Source organism: Lampetra fluviatilis, chromosome 56 (genome assembly GCF_964198595.1).
Source record: "Lampetra fluviatilis chromosome 56, kcLamFluv1.1, whole genome shotgun sequence".
Lineage (NCBI taxonomy): Eukaryota > Metazoa > Chordata > Hyperoartia > Petromyzontiformes > Petromyzontidae > Lampetra > Lampetra fluviatilis.
The window spans coordinates 2,152,383-2,172,889 of NC_136330.1; the positions used below are offsets into that span (position 1 = coordinate 2,152,383).

Genomic DNA, 20,507 nt, shown 5'->3' on the forward strand with positions numbered 1-20,507 from the left:
GGGTTGGTATAGGAGACGTGGGTAGCGTGGAAGGCATAAGAGAGGGTGGTATGTTTAACACGTAGGCTTTCGCAACCAATATCATCCATGGTAGAGGGAGATCTGTTTTTGGGTTAGATCGCGTAAATATATAAATGTGTCGTTAAAACCCGTCACCACCAAACACAACCAACTAGTAAGGGTTGTCACGTAACAACCCTTACTAGTTGGCTGTGTCGGGTGGTGGTGGGTTTTAACGACATTTATATATTTACGCGATCTAACCCCAAAAAAACACCTCTATTTTAGATGGTGGTATGTATTTACACATGTTGAATTTCTTTCGCACCATACATAGACAACCGTGCTAATCGGAGGTGCGGGGGAAGGACAAACTACAAAAAGCAGTTCTAAAGAAATGAGATTTCAATCTGGATGCAAAAGTGCGCAGCTCCCAATGGCTTCCTAATATCAGAAGGAAGAGCGTTCCAGACGACCGCAAAAGCGCATCTGACCGCACGCGATGCGGTGACCACACACTCCACCCGTGGTGCGGGTGTGGTGTGCATGATGGTAGTGCAGGTGGCGTGACCTTATGAGCTGCGTGGGTGGTTTGAATATTGTGGGTAATATTAGCGGGGCGCATGGTGTGTGTGCCCACTGAAGGCACCCGAGGCGTGGGTGGCGTCGGCGGGAGTTGAATTGAACGTGGCGGGGGTCACGGGAACGCGGGAGGCTACGCGACGCGACCGCCCTCCGCCTCGGCCCGGCTCGCCCTCCTCTCCCGCCAGGTCCGCACAAACCTCCTGAACGCTCTGCGCCGCCTCTCCGAGCAGGCAGTCAGCGTCTGCAATGCAAAACGGAGACACGTGGGCGCGTCCAGCCGCCCGACGGGACATCGCCAGTTCGCCACGCGCCAACACGCACGCACACTACCCTACGGACATGTACAGCCTTTTAGTTAAGCGAATGCTGAATGGGGCCCTCCCCCAAGCATTGTGCGTGTTCTACTGCATTGCCGTGTCCTTTTACGAAGCGCGCGTTCCACGACGTTGTGTGTCTTGCACAATGCGGTGCACACGGATCGTGGGGGTTGGTTAACCGTACATCGCCACGCTGGTGGTCAGTGCAGGTCGGAGAAGACGTCGGAGCATAGACGTTGGAGTGCCACCTGCTGACCGCCACGTGGGGCAGCCCCCGCAGCCTCCGACGACAACTGCTGCCCCTCCAAGAACTAATCAGGCTCTAACCTGCTTAGCTTTCTGAGATCGGGCGCATTCATAAAAACCGTAATGTCGCAGGTGCGCGACAATTGTGGACCTCGCATCGTGGGGGGGGGGGGGGAGGGGGGGGGGGATAAGTCGCAGTGCCGTGGGGCGACGACTCACCTGCCTGGCGGTGCGCAGCGCACCGCGCCGGTATAGCACGTCCTCCGAGTGTATCACGTAGAGCATGCGGAACGAGCGCGGGCGGAAGCTGCAGCGCAGCCCCTCCGAGAAAACCACGCGGCTCCCGCCGGGCGGGGGGCGGGGGCGCGACCCGCCAGCCCACAGGTTCCTGGTGGTGCACGGCCGCAGCGGTGAGGGACACCGGCACGTACACAAACAAAGACAAAGGCCCCCCCCCCTCCCCCGCGTAGCCTCAACAGACTGCTGGGGCAAATGCGAGCACCTATGAAGGCCGGAATGCCACACGAAGGGGTGGGTGGCCAGTACCGCGCCGGGCCGGCTTTGTCTCACCAGTGGCGATGTTTACACACCGCACCAGGTACTCATTTGAGGCTGAGTCGACCTAGGGGAGGCCCAGGACCGTTTCAGATAATCCTCACCGTTGTTGGCCTGTAAACTGGAATCAAACTCGTGTCACTTGCGTTCGTAGCGCAGCGCACTAACCGCTATACCACTCCACACACACACTGTGTAGCACACACACACTGTGTAGCGCACACACACTGTGTAGCGCACACACACACACCGTGTAGCACACACACACACTGTGTAGCGCACACACACACTGTGTATCACACTGCACGCGAGCACTGGGTGTGTGAGCGGTCCCCGACCTCCCGAGGAAGACGGGGGCTCGCGACGCCACGACGGGGGACGTCTCCACGGAGCCCGCGTAGCGCTGCACGTAGTCGCTCCACTTCTGCGGCGGGAAGTCACACAGAGGCGTTGGACTCGCCGCCCTCTCACCGACAGACGCCCCATCGACAGAGATCATTATCGGAGATAACTACGTGATGGTAATGGGGGTGGGGGGTGATCAGCAGAGCTTGTGATAATAGGTTTTTTTTACAGTTTTTTTCACAGTTTATTTAGAATTTCCCTGTGAGATAAGAAGCTATTGAATCGGGTTTCATAAACAAAACAGGAAAACTAGAAAATTAAAAACACAACATTTGCAACAGGTCGCACACAAAATATAAATACAATGCAGCAATTTTAAAAATCTACAAATAAAAAAAATTGACAATTTATTACTTATTTATGAATAAAATATTTAACTAATCTGAACAATAAGATTAGAGAAACATATTGCAAAACAGTGATGGAATGAACGGGGAGGTTTGAGCGAGCTTGACGACCTGTATTTCCTGCAGGTCGACTGGAGAATCCTCCTCCACATCCAACAGCTCCATAGTCATGAGCACACAGCCGTCGGTCTTCACGAACATCACCTGGGGTCGGCAGACATCACACACCAAACATGTACACACACGCCACATCACGCACAAATACACAACATCGTACACACCGCGCACAGAAACACAACATAACACAGATCACAGACATATACAAAACATCGCACACACTGGGCATATAAGATCCCCCGTATAGCCTTTACAGACTGTAGGGGCAAGTGCTGTTAGCGAGCACCTATGAAGGCCGGCACGGCACACGAGGGGGTGGGTGGCCAACACCACGCCCGGCCGCCTCATTTGAAGCTGAGTCGACCTAGGGGAGTCCCAGGACCGGTTCAGATAATCGTCACTGATGTTGACCGTGAGCGGGAATCGAACCCGGGTCGCCAAGTTCGTAGCGCAGCGCGCTAACCGCTACACTACCGCTCCCCATATATACACACGACATCACACACACACCGCACACATATACACAACACTGCACACACCGGGAACATATCTACGACATCGCACAAACATACACACAACATCGCACACGCAGCCGCATCGCGCGCCGTCGACCCCCGACCTTGTAGCAGTGCTCGTCGGGCAGGAGGCGCCGCGCTTGCCGCTGGTACGAGGCCTCGAGCGGCGCCCGCACGGCCTGGGAGGCGAGGACCCCCCCGCTCGCGCCGCCCCGGCACCCGTCCAGGTAGAGCGCCAGCACGCCGGCGCACGCCTCGTCGCACACCATGTGCTGAAGCTGCCGTGGTGGGGTGGGGGGGGGGGGGTAGAGGTCGCAAACGGGTTTTGATTCCTTACCCGTAGCCGTACCCGGCCGCAACAGGGTCGCAAACGGGTACCCGTACCCAGCCGTACCCGTACCCTACCCGTACCCTACCCGTACCCGGCCAGCTACGGGTATCGGGTACCTGATTGCGACCTCTGGGATGAAGCCATGTTGCAGGCGCGGGTGGGTTGATTCTAGGAACTTGAATTGTGAGAAGAGACAAGACGTTGGGAAATGAGTGATAAACAGTTACTCACCAGTGACTCACGGCCTACCCGTATCCGTACCCGGCTGCACCAGGGTCGCATACGGGTACCCATACCCGTACCCGGCCGGGTACGGGTAGCCGGGTATCGGGTAGGGTACGGGTATCGGGTACCCGGTTGCGACCTCTGGGGGGGGGGAGGAACAGGCGTCGGTACCGCGCGGCGCGATTCGCAACGCGCGCGGAAGGAGTTCGACGACGTACGTGCAGACGAACGCGACGGCACCCGCCGGAGTACGGAACGTCTCGGCCGCCCGGTCGCCGCAGCGCGACACGGTACAGAGGGCCACGCGAGGCACGACGGGACACGGAACGTGACGCGCGTGGCAACACGCGACCCGTAACGGTCACAGCCGCCCTCCTCATCCTTTCACTCGCACACTTCGCCGATACGAACGTTCACAAACTCACGTCCACGCTCGCACTCTTACACGAGATAAAGACCCCCCCCCCCCCCCCCCCCCGTGTGGCCTTGAACACACTTATTGGGGCAAGTGCTGTTAGCGAGCACTTTATATGGCACACGAGGGGGGTAGGTGAGTGGCCAACACTACGCTCGGCCGCCTTTGTCTCCCTACTGTTGATGTGTACACACCGCACCAGGTACTCATTTAAGGCTGAGTTCACCTAAGAGAGGCCCAGGACCGCAACTGCTATTGGTCGTTAGCGGGAATTGAACTCGGAACGCCGGGTTCGTGGATCAGTATGCTGGCCGCTGTGCCACCGCCGATCGCTGCGCCACGGTGGCGATGAGACGTTAACTCCCTCGCCTGGTATACAGGAGGTGGTGGGTTCGATCCCGACCCTGATGCTTGGAGTTTGTGTGTCTCTCTCCCCGTGGTCACGTGGATTTTTCTCCGGGTCCTCTGGTTTTTCCCTCCGCATTTAGAATCAACATCAGTATTTAGCTGCTACTAAAAATTTCCACATGACAAGCCACTTTGTTGAGCGATCATTTGTAGCCAGGTCACTTCTGAAATAGAGCCAATAGCTCTCAGCAGGCCTGACCCGGTAAGATAATAAATTCTTGATAGTTTAACAGTTCATAGTTCATACGCTCGCTCTCATGGCCACCTGGCGGCAGGCGTTCTGCAGGAGGCGGTCCATGCTGTAGGCCACGTAGGCCGTGACGCCGTAGGCCTCGCGCAGGCGCTCCTCGTACTCGGGCGCCTCGAGCTGCCCGTCCACCAGGTCGCGCACGTGCCGCAGGAACGCGCCGTAGTGTCCGTCCGGCCCGTCCGGGGCCGTCGTCGACACGGGGCCGCACGGCTCCGCCGGCTCCGCCGCGGACGAGCGACGAGTCCCCTCCCCGGCGCTGACGCCGGCGGCGGCGGCGGCGACGCCGTCTCCGGCACTCGCCCCGTCCCTGTCGGCGCCGCCTCGGTCAGCATCGTCCCGCCGCACTTCCCTCTGCTCCCTGCTGAGGCCTGGCGCAGTGGGAGATGGGGCAGAGGTCACCAGCGGCGGTGGCGACAGAGCAGAACGGCGCCCGGGGCCCTGTAAGCAGCGTGGCATCGCGCGGCCCATCTCTGCTTTTTGCGTTTAGTTTGTTGTCCTTCCCCCGTGCACCTCCGATTAGCGCGGTTGGCTGTGTACGGTGCGAAAGAAGTTCAACATACATACGTTTCTCTCACACGGACGTGTCTGTACCCATAATACAGGTTTTTTGGGTTAGATCGCATATAAAAATGTGTGTCGTTAAACCCATCACCACCTGACACAGCCAATTAGTAAGGTTTGCCACGTAAACAGAACGTGGCAATTCGGCATGAGTACAGCACACCGGCGTGTTGGAGAGCAAAGACACAACATTTACAATCTGAGTATGACGTTTCACCAGTAATTACAACCAGCTTCATCAGGCTACAGCCACATTTGGGGAGAAATCCTCCTGTTTCGTTCTTGTGTCTGTACCCGCCTGTGCGCGTGCACGCGTGTGTGTGTACGTGTGTGTGGTGGTCACCCAGTCATCTCAGTCGGTCAACCCACGGCACAGTTCCGTGACCTCCCGCCAGCGGGTGTTCAAAACTTCGCGTGCCCTTAAAGTGCACCTAGCCTGGCACAAGCGCCGTGGTGACGTCGCCGCAACCTGGTGGCGAACGGCGCCTGTTGTTGTTGGTGGCCGGGGTCGTACCGGGCGTGGCGGTGCTCGTCTCGGAGCGGATGGCGAGCAGGCGGGCGCACAGCAGCTGGTGGAGGCGCAGGAAGACGTACCAGCTGGTGTTGGCGAACAGCAGCGTGTACACGCCGTCCACAGCGCTCAGCTCGCGAGCTGCGGCCGCCCCACGCAGACACGGGGACACGTGAGGACACACGCACGCACGCACGCACGCACGCTTACACGCGCGCACCGACGGGCGGAGAGACACGGAAGGAGACAGGGGAGGCGTGGGCAAGGAGTCTCGAGCGAGACGGCCGTACAAGCACGCAGGGTGCCCGGTCGGACACAGCGTGCGGGCACCAGTACCCAGGCCACAGCACCTCCCTTCGGCCGCCTTTAAACACGTACGGCGTGGCGTGGACAGCGTACCGCCATTGGCAATACTATCCATCGTGCAGTCAATGCAACGGCACTATGGCCCGTGGGCCAGAGAATCCTCTGCACCGGTGGGGAAGTTGGCCAGGAGGCCCCATTACCGTCCCTTGCACCAGGGCCCACCACACGCCAGCCACGGCTATCAGGCCGCTGCCCGCCACTCACCCTGATCCAGGGAGCTGGTCGCAAAGTCTCCCTCCTGCTCCGCGCTGGTCCCGCTGGCCCTTCGCTGCTCCGAAATGGCACCTCGTTGCTCCGGGACGTTCCCTCGCTGCTCCAAGTTGCCTCCCCGCTGCTCCAAGTTGCCTCCCCGCTGCTCCAAGTTGCCTCCCCGCTGCTCCCCGCCGGATCCTCGCTGCTCGCCGGCGTCGCGCGCGGCTCCCCCGTCGGACACGGTGGGGCTGGGCCGCTCACGGAGGCCGATGGGCCGCTCTCCACGCTCCACCATGCGGCACCGGCGCTCTTCCCGGCACCGCCCGTCTTCGCCGCTGCCGGCGCCCTCGGCCTCCCCTGCTCCGCCACCGCTGCCGCCACCGCCGCTGCCTCCAGCAGCACCAGCCGCCTCCTCCTCCTCATCCTCGTCGCTGTCATCCTGTCGGAGCGTGGAACAGTGTGAGAGGGCGATGATGATTGTTGGAGCGGACTTCGTCTGGTTGAGGCAGATGGCCCAATCCTGGCTAGCTGGCTCAAACAATGCACAAACGAAACGGAACTATTGATAGTAGTGGTGGTGATAACGCTGTGGGTGGTGATGATGATGATGGCGACAAGATGATGGTGTTGTGTTGCGGTGGTGCGTAGTGCTGAGTGACAGTGTTGTGTGCCGGCGTACGCCATAGCGTGTGATGGCGGTGTGTCACTGTGTCATGTGATGCCGAGTTGACGGAATATGATGGTAGTATGCGCCGTCGTCCTATGGCATCCGTGACGATGTATCCGACTACGTCGTTTGACGATGCGTCCGACTCGGGGGGCCGACGCCGTCACCTGTGGGATGAGCGAGGCGTCCGCGCGGGCCGTGAAGAGGACGTCAGGCAGCAGGAACAGGAGGATCTTTGCTGCGCGTCTCAGCTCCGCGCCCCGCAGACCGGCCTGCACCGTGACGCACGAGACGCTCAACGCTAAGCCAACGGGAGCTCAGCTTGACACGGAACCCCGCGGCGCACCGGGGGGGGGGGGGGGGGGGGGCACGGCGAGGGCTTTGTACCCTCTCACCTGGTGCCGTGCCTGGTGCAGGATGAGTGCGGCCGCGTCGGGCAGCACGGAGCGGTCGGCATACTGCAGGCACAGGTGAGGCCCGGCGAGCGCCGCTCCTCCGCGCACAGCGCCGACACGCACACCGCCCTGCTGCTCCACACGCTACACACACACAGCGCAGAGTGACGACACACGTAGACACACAGCGCCCTGCTGCTCCACACGCCACACACACACACAACGCAGTGTGACCACACACGCAGACACACATCAGTGTGTTGACACGCATGCACGCACACCGCCCTGCTGCTCCACACGCTACACACACACACAGCGCAGTGTGACGACACACACACACACAGCGCAGTGTGACGACACACACACAGCGCAGAGTGACGACACGCAGACACACAGTGCCCTGTGCTCTACACGCTACACACACACACACAGCGCAGTGTGACGACACACGCAGACACACACCGCCCTGCTGCTACGCACACACACACACAGCGCAGAGTGACGACACACGTAGACACACACCGCCCTGTGCTCCACACGCTACGCACACACACACACAGCGCAGTGTGACGACACACGCAGACACACACCGCCCTGTGCTCCACACGCTACGCACACACACACACAGCGCAGAGTGACGACACACGTAGACACACACCGCCCTGCTGCTCCACACGCTACACACACAAACACAGCACAGTGTGACGACACACGTAGACACACACCGCCCTGTGCTCCACACGCTACGCACACACACACAGCGCAGTGTGACGACACACGTAGACACACACCGCCCTGCTGCTACGCACACACACACACAGCGCAGTGTGACGACACACGCAGACACACACCAGTGTGTTGACACGCATGCACACACACCGCCCTGCTGCTCCACATGCCACACACACACACAGCGGAGTGTAACAACACACATTCAATGCACAGTCACACATGCTCTGGAGACCTCACACAACATATTTAGTGAGCACCTATAAAAGCTCTCCTTGAGGCCACGTGAAGGAGGAGGTCACAGGACAGACCCAGGGGTCATGGGTTGACTGACTGAAATGACTGGCAGATGGACCACCACCTGTGCTGCCCTCTGTGCTCATTGTTGTGAGCATCGCGCATCCACCCTCTGCTGTTGTTGGAGGGCAGCTACTTCCAACTGCCCAGTAGCATCCTTCATAAACTTCCTCCACAGAGGTCAATCTTGACACCACTGGTACCAGTCATCGGTAAGTCCCCTAAGCTTTAGTCAATCTCTTCTCTAGTCCATGCTGCGCCCATTTAGCCCCCTCTATCCAGCCAAACAGCAGCTGCTTGGGCATGCGGTGGCTGGGCATGTGGGCTACATGGCCCAACCAACGCATCCTCGACTGCCGGAGTCAGCTCATCGATGGGACTCTGTCCATATTTCTCTCAAGGGTCTTATAGCCTGCCGGGGCAAGTGCGGTTAGCGAGCACCTATGAAGGCCGGCACTGTAGCACACGAGGGGGTGGGTGGCCAGCACCACGCCTGGCCGCTTTGGTCTCCCCAGTGGCGATATTTACACACATCGCACCAGGTACTCATTTGAGGCTGAGTCGACCTAAGGGAGGCCCAGGACCGGTTCAGATAATCATCACCGGTGTTGGCCGCGAGCGGGAATCGAACTCGGGCGGCCAGGTTCGTAGCGCGGCGTGTCAACCGCTTCCTGCGCTCTCGCACACCCCCCCCCGTTCCGTCACTCCCGCGCGCTCCCGGGCCGAGCACGGCGCCTCACCTCGTCGCGCAGGGCCGTGATCTCGTTGACGAGGGCCTTGGTGCGCAGCGCCTTGGTGTCGGCCGAGCGGAAGGTGATGCCGCGGTGGTCGAGGGAGCGAACCTGGAAGCGCTCGCCCTGATCGCGCCAAAGCCGCGTGAACCCGCGCTGAGCCTCGCGCCACTCGTCCTCGCGCGCCTTCAGCCTAACGAGCACGCGCGCAACAACGCACGCAGTGACGCACGCAGTGACGCACGCAGTGACACACGCAGTGACACACGCAGCGACACACGCAGCAACACACGCAACGACGCACGCAGTGACGCACGCAGTGACGCACGCAGTGACGCACGCAGCGACGCACGCAGTGACACATGCAATGACGCACGCAGTGACGCGCACAGCGACGCACGCAGTGACGCACGCAGTGACGCACGCAGTGACGCACGCAGTGACGCACGCAGTGACGCACGCAGCGACGCACGCAGTGACACATGCAATGACGCACGCAGTGACACATGCAATGACGCACGCAGTGACGCACGCAGCGACGCACGCAGTGACGCACGCAGCGACGCACGCAGCGACGCACGCAGTGACGCACGCAGTGACGCACGCAGCGACGCACGCAGTGACACATGCAATGACGCACGCAGTGACGCACGCAGCGACGCACGCAGTGACGCACGCAGTGACGCACGCAGTGACACATGCAATGACGCACGCAGTGACGCACGCAGTGACACATGCAATGACGCACGCCATGACGCACGCAGCGACACACGCAGTGACGCATGCAGCAACGCACGCATCTCGTCGTTTCAACAATCATTGTTTCAATGATCATCTCTTTCCCCATGTTGATCCCCAACTGTGGCGAGTGTGGTTCGTGCTGCGTGCGGTGTGTGCCGAGCGCGGTGTGTGCCGAGTGCGGTGTGTGCCGAGCGCGGAAACCTCTTGAGCACGTGGGGGATGGTGGCGGCCGGGTTGAGCTTGAGTGCGGCGACAATGTCGGTCGCCCCGCGCTCCCCATACGCGCGCTGCAGCGCCTTGCGGTGCACCACCTCAGAGGAGCCGCCCAGCGCGTCGTCCAGGCGGAAGCGCGCCTGCTCCTCGGCCGGCAGCCGCGCCAGCCGCTTGAGCACGCTCTCCAGCACCCGCACCGTCGCCAGGTTCGTCTCCAGCACCACGTCCAGCTGCGCCGCACGCACCGCACGCACCACACGCACCGCACACATCGCACGCACCGCACACACCGCACGTCTTGTTCAATAATAATGATCTCGTCAAGGAGCAGACATCATCACGCAAAATCCGGTCATCCTCGCCGCAGCAGCAGCTTTCGGCAAACCGTCGAACAAAGACGGTCACCGCATCGCGCGCTTTCAGATACACTACACGATACACAACACGATACACTACACGATACACTACACTTTATACTACACGATACACTACACTTTACACTACACTATACACCACACTTCTGGCCTGCTATTGAATAAAGATGGTCACCGCATCTCGCGCTTTCAGATGCGCTTCTGCGGCCGCTGGAACGCTCTTCCTTCCGATATTAGGAAGCCATTGGAGCTTTGCACTTTTAAATCATCTATATTGACAAAGTCATTTCTTTATAAATGCTTTTGGTGTTTAGTTTGTTGGCCTTTCCCCGCACCTCTGATCATCATGGTTGGCCACGTACGGTGATGATATCGATGATGATGATGATGATGCTGATTTACAGATTTATGTCAATCCACCTCCTCCCCACGTCGCGCAGGTCACGGGGGTTGTTTGATCGTACTTCACCACGCCGGTCTGTGCAGTTGACTGAACGGGGGAAACCCCGGCCTGGTCATCGTAACGCCGCTGACCCTTCGGTGAACCACGTCAGGGAATTGGAAGTCAGGTCAAAGGGTTCGCAGCGGATTGTGCTGAGCAATGCGCCCACCGTTCTTCCTCCCTCATCTTCCCCCTCCCTCCCCACGTAAAAGGACGACACAAACGCCCCGCTCGCGGCCTCCGACTTGGGCTGGGGGGGTCGGTGAGCCCAATCTCCTCCACCCCTCTCAAGCCAGGAGCCACGGAGGTTCGGGACGCTATGTCGGCGGAGTTTCTGTACCCCCTTCCCTGCGTCGCGGTTCGTGCTCTGTACCAGACTCTTTTAAAAATTTATAAAAAAAAGCTAGTAAAAAGAATAATAGTAAAATTAACCAAAAAAATAATACTATTTTTTTTTTAAATAAAAAATACAACTAAAAAAGACTGGGCCTGCGATCGTCCGGGGTGTGGCGACGAGAGGCGGTCACCTCGAAGCGCTCATCCTCGCAGCGGTAGATGCTCTCCTCGAAGTGCGTCTTCTTGGAGCTCACGAACGTCGAGTCCTCGGACCACGATGGGAACGATGCCCACGTGTCGTTCAGCACCTGCGCCGCCCACCCCCGCCGCACATACAGACGCAGACATAAAGATCCCCCCGCCGCACACACACACACAGACGCAGAGATAAAGTTCCGTTAGCGAGCACCCTATGAAGGCCAGCATGGCACACGAGGGGGATGGGTGGCCAGCATCACGCCAGGCCGCATTTGTCTCCCCAATGCTGATGTCTTATATGCACCGGGTACTCATTTTAAGGCTGAGTCGACCTACGTAAGGTGCTCTCTAGCAGCACTTTCCCCGACAGTTTGTTCAAGGTGGTATGGTGGGATATTTGTTTTTCTGTGTGCGTAGCGGAAGTGGCGTGCTTAGTGCACCGCACTACGGACCCGCTGACCATGAGCGATGACTATCAGAACCCGTCCTTGCACTCCCCACTACTGCGCCACCTTGCTGGGTATTTTAACCGCCTGCTTCTCTGCTCCGTCATTGACGAGCGCCGTCCTTGTTGTCGCTGCGGTTGTGTCGCCATTGCGTTGTCGTGGGTTGAGTCATTTCACGGCCGCACAATCGTCGTACCGCTGCGGCTGCGCGATTGTGCTTTTGCGCCGTCACCGAACAGCCGTGGTGGCACAGCCAGCCGTGGTCGCACAGCCAGCCGTGGTCGCACAGCCAGCCGTGGTCGCACAGCCAGCCGCGCTTGCGAGTTATTACGAAGCCGCAGTAGCCGCCACCCGGCGGCGGTGCGCTTGCGCGGGCCTCACCTCGCGGCACAGCGCCGTGCGCGTGCTGCTGCGCGGCTGCTCGTACGTCTCCGGCAGGGACCGGTAACTTGGGCCGACGCGTCGACCGCAGCCTCGCGCCCCCGTCTCCGTGGCAACAACACCCGGCACCGCGCCCGAACCCGCACCCTCCGACCGCACGTCCTCCAGGAGGTTCCGCAGCTCCACCAGCAGCTCCGGGAACTTCCTGCTCGCGACGCGACGAGACGGCGTGGCGACGCGGTCAACGCGCGGCGTGACTAACGTAGCACGATCAACGCGATGGCAACGCGATCGACGCACGTGTCACGTGACCGACGGTGACGCGATGAAGATGATGACACGAGTAACATGACGAAAGCAACATGACCAGCACGATAACCGAGCACCTCATGCAGGAGTTCAGTAGGAGGTGGCTGGGTGCGTGTGCTGGTGTTCAGTAGGTGGTGACTAGAGGCGCGTGGGAGTCACCGACCCCAGGAATGGCCGAGCCATGTCCAGCAGTGCCGAGGGAGACACGTGGTTGTGGTTGAAGAGCTGAACACAGCGCAGGAAGTTCTCATACACCTCAGGACTATGCAGCGCACAGCGCACCTAAACACACACACACACGGGGCATACAACAATTGACATACTACGTGGGGGCTACGTGGGGGCTATGTGTAGGCTACGTGAGGGCTATGTGGGGGCTATGTGTAGGCTACGAGGGGGCTACGTGGGGGCTATGTGTGGGCTATGTGGGGGCTACGTGTGGGCTATGTGGGGGCTATGTGTGGGCTACGTGGGGGCTACGTGTGGGCTATGTGGGGGCTATGTGTGGGCTATGTGGGGGCTACGTGTAGACTACGTGGGGGCTACGTGGGGGCTACGTGGGGGCTACGTGTGGGCTACGTGGGGGCTACGTGTGGGCTATGTGGGGGCTATGTGGGGGCTACGTGGGTTCTGCATCTCACCCGGTCGAAGAAGGAGATCTCGCGCAGCGTCCCGTGCATCCCGGCAGCTGCCAGACTCGGGTCGCGCAGGCTCGGCATCCTTGGTCGCTGCACCCGACAACAACAACAACAACGATGACGACGACGACGATGACGACGACGATGACGACGATGAGCATCACCGCATCGTGCGGCTGCGAGCCACTACCAGGCAGGTAAAGTTGGGGGTAAAGATTCAAGAAAAATCCAAGAAACCGTGTACGTATGTGTGTATGTTGAACTTCTTTCGCACCACCCTACATAGCCAACCGCGCTAATCGGAGGTGCGGGGGAAGGACAACAACTGTGACATAAAGGGTGGAGAAAAATAATGAACATTCACGTCCGTAATCAATCACCGTGCCTTATAATGCCCTTAAAGCAGGAAGGCCTCGCCGAGCCTTTGTCGGTTTGCGTTCTGATCTATCGGGTCACGGACTGGTACCTGTGCTCAAACTGACCAATGCCCGATTGGCTACGTACGGCGTGAAACACACACCCGTACATATTGTTGGGGGCTATGCTGCTCTATCTACTGCAGGAGGCAGCCTCCTGGGCACCCAAAAGTCTCCTCGGGCGCTGATGTTTACCCAACGCACCAGAGCCGAGTCCCCGTATGTAAGGCGAGATGAAGTGTCAGATGACTCGCTGTCATGAATGTGACGGGGCAGACCCCGATGTTATTGATCAACTGACCGAGATGCCTGGCCGATGCGCCACCTTTGCCCCCCACTGTGCCAATCCTGTCCGCGCGCGCAAGCCTCGTGAATCCGCCAACACGCGCACACGCACCTTGGCGGCAACCGGCCCCAGCGCTGGTTCAGGCCCCGGTGTTGGCGCTCGCCTCTTGGCAACCGCACCGCGGCCGTCGCCGGCGTCCCCAGCCGGCGAGTCTGAGCCCTGGGCACAGAGGGGACGGGGACACGGGCAGACGCGCGACCTCCTGTAACAACCTGCATCCCATTCACTGCTCGCCGGGAAAACTCTGGCCATGCGGAGCAGAGAACCGGTCGGTACTTAGCTACACACCTAACACAGTCATTCACCTTACGCTCAATCAATCAACATATTTAGTTTAAAAGCAGGTAAGGGCCGCTTGAGACCAGAGCGTCTCTTTTACAAGGGAGACCTGGGACAAGAAACGTATAAAGTACACGTGATAGTAGGTCCATAACACAGGTTTTTTTGGGTAAGAGTGCGTAAATATATAAATGTGTCGTTAAACCCACTACCAAAAAACCCGATCTAACCCAAAACACCTCTATTATGGATAATATTGATCGCGAAAGCCTACTACGTGTGAAAGTGATAGTAGGTCAAAACAATATCAAACCCGATCCCGGTGTTAAACAATGACGATCAAACTCAAGTCGTACGTAACATTAACTAACAATTAGGCAGTGACTGAGTGCAACACCCTGTTGAGAAGCAGCCGACAGGAAAAACTGTGAAAGGGATCAAGGTCATCGCACAGCTGCTTGGCCGGGAGAGTCAAGTTCGTCCGAACGAAAAGCCACGGGCACCACGCACCTGGTCAACTTGCAGGAACTTCTTTAACTCAACGAGGAGATCTTCCTCACCCTTGAGCAGCTCGCACAGCTGGGCGCACACCTCCCGGCGAGACAGCGCCTCGCACCGCTCACCCTCCCACTCACCCTCGCTCTCATCGCCATCGCCACCGCCACCTGCACACTCAACCTCACCCAGGCCTTCACCTTCGCCATCGGGCACAGCCTCACGCGCGCCCCCAGGCACCTCGTCCCCATCGCACTCGCGCACACCGAGACGCGCATCGCAACAAGGCGCACCCTCCTCACGCGACGCATCCCACTGGTTCTGCAGGACGCGCACAAAACACACACACACACACATGCGCAGCGTCAACAAAAATGCCAACCTGTACGCATGCACAAAAGTCTGCGCGTGTGTGTGTGCGTGTGCACAATGGGGAGCGGTAGTGTGGTGGTTAGCGCGCTGCGCTGCGAACCCGGAGACCCGAGTTCAATTCCCCTTCATGGCAAACACCGAGTGCCAATTATCTGAACTGGTCCTGGGCCTCCCCGTAGGTCGACTCAGCCTCAAATGAGTACCTGGAGCGGTGTGTAAACATCGCCACTCGGGAGACAAAGGCGGCCGGACGTGGTGCTGGCCACCCACCCCCTCGTGTGCCGTTCCAGTCTTCACAGGTGCACCTCGCTAAGAGCACTTCCCCCAACAGTCTATTAAGGCTATACGGGGGATCTTTACCTTTGCGCACGTGTGAGCCGCCTGCGGTGTGCGCACCTGATGGGTGTGCAGCACGTGCAGGAAGCGGCGGCACACGTCCGGGCGGAGGAGGAATCGCGCCTTCACGGCGCTCACCAGCGCCGCTGCCGCTGAGAACCCGGAGGGACACGAGCCGGAACCATCAGCTCCCTCCTCCCTGCGCACAACCGCAGCACCACCTCCCTCTACAACCACAGCCGTGCTCCTGCTTCCCTCTGCCCTCATACACACACTACCACCGCCATCACCACCCCTGTGTAGGCTACCGCCTCCCTCCATAGATGCGCTACTGCTTCCCTCCGCTCTCACACATACACTACTGCTACCATCACTGCTGCTGTGTAGACTACTGCCTACCTCCGCTCTCACACATACACTACCACTACCATCACTGCTCCTGTGTAAAGTACTGACTCCCTCCACAGATGTGCAACTGGTTTCCTCTGCTCTCACACATACACTACCACTACCATCACTGCTCCTGTGAAGACTACCGCCTCCCTCCACAGATGTGCGACTGGTTTCCTCCGCTTTCACCCTATCACTTCCATCACTGCCCTTACATAGACTGCCACATGCCTCCACAGATGTGCGACTGCTTTCCTCCACCCTCACACACTCACTACCACCACCACCACCACCATCACTTCCGCCATGTAGACCACCACCTCTCTCCCCGCCTACTGCTGCACCACCGCCTCCATCACGGCAAACACCTGTGCTACCTTCATCGGGGCTACCTGCACCTATGCTGCGTGAGCCTGCACCACCCGGGGCTTTATCAGGAGGCACAGCTGCAACTGCTGCACCACTGCCGGAGGCTGCGATGCTCAGCGCCGTGTCCCCGCTTCGTGTCGCTCCCAGCCTCGTGTCTCCCGACTCCGAGCTCTCGTCTGCTGCGACGCCCACGCCTGCTTTCTCTCCCGTGTCGCTGCTGCGCCCGTTCCCTTTGAGACGCACGCCACCGCCTCCCGGACTCGGCGTCACCGTCACGTCCTGCATCACAAACCACGGTGGCAGCGCGGTTCAGGCGGGCATCACGTTGGCACCACAAAAAGCAACACGTCACCAGAGCAGCCACCGCGACGCAGCATGTCAGAACGCAGAGCGGTGTGCGAAAACGACACGACCAGGCGGTATGAAGTCACGTAACACTGCAATGCTGTGTGCAGTCTAATGACTGGTGGAGTCACGTGACACCATGACGCCTGGTGGAGTATAATGATGTCAATGTAATGCAGCCGTTTAAGGAACGGCCACTTTTCCTAGTCACATGACACGACGGTGCGGACAATGTGAAGTCTCGTGACGCCTGGCACCTTTTGGGGTCATGTGACCTCACACTGTGAAATTACAGGACACCACGATGCCGCGCGTAGTCGAATCATGTCGCCTATTGAGAGTCATCACGTGACCCCACAGTGTGGAGCCACGTGACCCCGCGGAGCTGTGAGCAGTGTGCTACGTGGAGTCACCCGTGTTATCGTCGTCGCCATCGTTGGTTTCGTGCGGCCCGGGTCACGTAGGCGGTACGAGGGCGGGAGGAAGGAGTTAAACGCAGCGATGAGATCGGGGTGCCCGGACAGCACGGACGCCACTCGCGCTAGCGCCACGCACGGGTCCACGCTGCACACAGCACGCACAGCACACACAGCACACACACACACAGCACGCAGCACGCACACACAGCACGCACATACAGCACACACAGCACGCACACACAGCACGCACACACAGCACGCACACACAACACACGTGGCACACACAGCACACGCAGCACGCACACTCACACACAGCATGCACGGCACGCACACACGCACGCAGTCCTGTATGTAGCAACGCATATAATATGTAGCACACGTGGCATGAACAGCATGCACAGAACTAAAACAAAGATCACCTATATAGCCTTAACAAACTGTTGGCAAGCTGTTAGTGAGCACCTATGAAGACTAAAACAGGCACACGGGGGGGGGGGGTGGGGGTGGCCAGCACCAAGCCTGGCCGCCTTTGTCTCCCTATTGGCGATGTTTACACATCAGATAAGGTACTCATTTTAGGCTGAGTCGACCTAGGGTGGCCCAAGACTGGTCTAAATAATTGTCGCTGGTCACCGGGTTCATAGCGCATTGTGTGAACCGCTTCACTCCCGCTCCTTGCAGCTCACACACTCATCTGCACACGCGCCACACACTCATCAACGGCACTGTTCAAACGTTCGCAATACGGGACGCACCTGACAAATAATACTGGGATTGAGAGAGTCTTTCCTGGGTAAGTTAAGCACAGATATTATTATGATTATTGCACCCAATGTTGGCCTCAAAACCCGTAACACCCAAAACCCCACACATTGGTCTCATGGCCACTAAAAAAGGTAACCTTGATTCTTTCGGTAAAGTCACGTAGATAGAAAACAAAAATCTAAATGAAAAGCATAAAACCCACGACGTTTCGATCGCAACACACGCAGTCTTCTTCAGGTGGAGAGAAAATGGTGTTTGGAAGCTCAGGGCAAAATTCCAAAAGTTCCTCTCTCTCTAAGGGCCCCTTCTCAGTGTTTTCTGCGGCAAGCTTCTCCACCTGTTCGCCGCCCCCCCCCAACCTACCAACCCCAGTCTCCCCTTGCGGCCCAGCGTGGCCTCCACACCCACTCGTCACCTGGGAGAGTGAAAGGCCCTCATGGCGTCCTGGAAGGAGCAAAATATGTCCGGCTCCTGCGAGAAGCGGCGCTTCACGCGGCACAGGACCTCCAGAGCCTGCTCCACCTGCACCACACAGCAAAAAACAAAGATCCCCCGTGTAGCCTTAACAGACCGTTGATGCAAGTGCTGTTAGCGAGCACCTATGAAGGCCGGCACGGCACACGAGGGGGTGGGTGGCCAGCACCACGCGCGACCGCCTTTGTCTCCTTAGTGGCGATGTTAACACACCGCACCAGGTACTTACTTGAGGTTAAGTCAACCTAGGGGAGCGCCAGGATGAGTTCACATAATCGTTATGGGTGTTGGTCGTGAGCGCAACTCGGGTCACTGGGATCGTAGTGCAGCGAGGTAACCTGCTACACTACCGCTCCCCAGATCACACCCTGCACACACACACACACAAGTTTTGAGTGACACAGTGAATCCTTACCTCCAGGATGGGCGGTGTGGACGCGATCTCGGTGGCCTCGGACTCCATCCTCTCCTGGAGACACGGTCACCACGGAAACGTATCACCCCGGTTACACAGTAGCCATGGAGACATGGTAATCAGTCACCATGGAGACGTATCACCGTGGAAACAATTACCAAGGAGGCATGGTATCCATGGAGATGTATCGACATGGTGACAAGGTAACCATGGTGACAAGATAACAATGGAGATATGGTAACCACAGAGACACCGTCATCATGAACACATTCGGGATTGAACCCACGACCTCCTGTACACCAGGCGACGTAGTTAATATATCATAGCCACCGTGTTGATGAGACACGCAAACTCCAAATATACAGCAGCAGCAGGCGTCAGAGTCGGGATCGAACCCACGACCTCCTGTATACCAGGCGAGGTAGTTAACATCTCCTAGCCACCGTGATGATGATGAGAGAGAGAGACACGCAAACTCCAAATATACAGCAGCAGCAGGCGTCAGGGGTCGGGATCGAACCCACGACCTCCTGTACACCAGGCGAGGTAGTCAACATCTCCTAGTCACGATGCCGATCGCTAACAACACAATCCGGCTGCAAGCAAGTAGCCCGCTTGTAATGACTGTACACGGGTCAAGCCGCATGGAGGCTGCCGCTGGGAGACTCAAGCCAAGATACGGAAGGCTCCATGAGCCTCCGAGATTAACAATCGAGCCCTCAAGCATTACTCAACACGACATTACTTCGGCCCTTGAGGTGGGCGTCAAGGTTGATAATGTTTATTCTATTGAGGTGGACCAAGAGGAGGATAATTGTTATTCTATTGAGGTCGCACTCGAGGTTTACTTTACATGGACGTCGAGATGGAGACGCAACGACGAACCCTGAACGGACGGACGGACTCTGACACAGACTGAACACGGAGGCCGTCGTTTGTTTGTTTTAGCAGCTGCCCAGCGAGCCGACGTGGACTTTGGCAACAACAACCACCACAACAACAACAACAATCGTTGTTTGAAGTTACCCGCGGCAACAACAAGGGAGGTGTGGGAGGCGATCTTGAAGCGCGCAACGACTGCGGCTCACAAGAGATGCGAGAGATGCGGCCCAAGACGGCTCACTTGCACGTGCGCACGAACACAGTTCTAGATTTGAAGCTTTCGTGACTGCAATGATTCATACTCTTAGGTTTTTTTATTTAAAAAATATTTATTTGTATTATTTATTTGTACCTACGTGACTTTACCGAAAAAACCTAAGAGTACGGGACACACAGACCACACACCCGTTGTTACATCAGGATTTAGGGGTTGTTTATACTGGTAGGAACCTCCTGGTTACACCAGCCCACAGGGGATTATTGTGTCCGTCGTGCAGGGAGGGGCTGGGTGGGGAGGGAGGGGCTGGGTGGGGAGGGTGGGGAGGGGCTGGGTGGGAAGGGAGGGGCTTGGTGGGGATGGGCTGGGTGGGGAGGTTGGGGCTGGGTGGGGGGGTGGTAGGGGTGGGGCTGGGTGGGGAGGGGCTGGTCACCCCGTGGTGCCCTTATAAAACTCAACGTTTAACCTACTCACGCCGGCTTGTGCCCGCCCTCACAGTCGGGCATATTTGCGGAATACACCACGCCGCTGTTGACCCTGGCCATTGACCGATCAACCCAACGTTCCTACCAGCTCCCTCCGCAGGACAATGTGTTTACTATGAGGTTGGGGGGAGGAGGTGGTTAGATCGCGTAAAAATGTATAAATGTGTCGTTAAAGCCGCCACCGCCACCACCACCTGACACGGCCAATTAGTGAGGGTTGTCACGTAAACAGAACGTGGACGATTTTTTGACCCCCCCC

General features: G+C 58.3%; 1 protein-coding gene across 6 annotated transcripts; it reads right to left on the reverse strand.

Moving 5' to 3' along the window:
• Positions 1-210: 210 nt before the first annotated feature.
• LOC144950065 (paired amphipathic helix protein Sin3b-like) lies at positions 211-19,767 on the reverse strand. 6 transcript variants are annotated; one of them, XM_078880068.1, is made up of 24 exons: positions 19,691-19,767; positions 18,665-18,718; positions 18,191-18,297; positions 17,005-17,155; positions 16,339-16,525; positions 15,548-15,639; positions 14,795-15,100; positions 14,057-14,164; positions 13,247-13,333; positions 12,769-12,887; positions 12,297-12,501; positions 11,463-11,579; positions 10,108-10,349; positions 9,175-9,358; positions 7,409-7,552; positions 7,181-7,285; positions 6,359-6,785; positions 5,792-5,929; positions 4,732-5,084; positions 3,192-3,365; positions 2,567-2,659; positions 2,042-2,127; positions 1,368-1,536; positions 211-826 (listed from the first exon to the last, which is right to left on the reverse strand). In XM_078880068.1, exons 2-24 carry the CDS (start codon positions 18,710-18,712, stop codon positions 716-718), a joined length of 3,753 nt encoding a protein of 1,250 aa, XP_078736194.1. In that variant the 5' UTR covers positions 18,713-18,718; positions 19,691-19,767; the 3' UTR covers positions 211-715. The 6 variants fall into 6 exon arrangements, with proteins under 6 accessions (XP_078736194.1, XP_078736188.1, XP_078736192.1 ...); XM_078880062.1 differs by having other exon boundaries at positions 15,548-16,525; XM_078880066.1 differs by having other exon boundaries at positions 15,548-16,525; positions 19,753-19,760.
• Between the last annotated feature and the right edge of the window lie 740 nt (positions 19,768-20,507).

Coding starts and splice junctions, on each gene's coding strand:
- LOC144950065 (XM_078880062.1), bottom strand. CDS start 18,712: ATGGAGTCCGAGGCCACCGAGATCGCGTCCACACCGCCCATCCTGGAG. Junction 13,334..14,056: donor TGGGGCCGGTTGCCGCCAAG/GTGCGTGTGCGC, acceptor TGTCGGGTGCAG/CGACCAAGGATGCCGAGCCT. Junction 10,350..11,462: donor GCGAGGATGAGCGCTTCGAG/GTGACCGCCTCT, acceptor CGTGCGGCGCAG/CTGGACGTGGTGCTGGAGAC.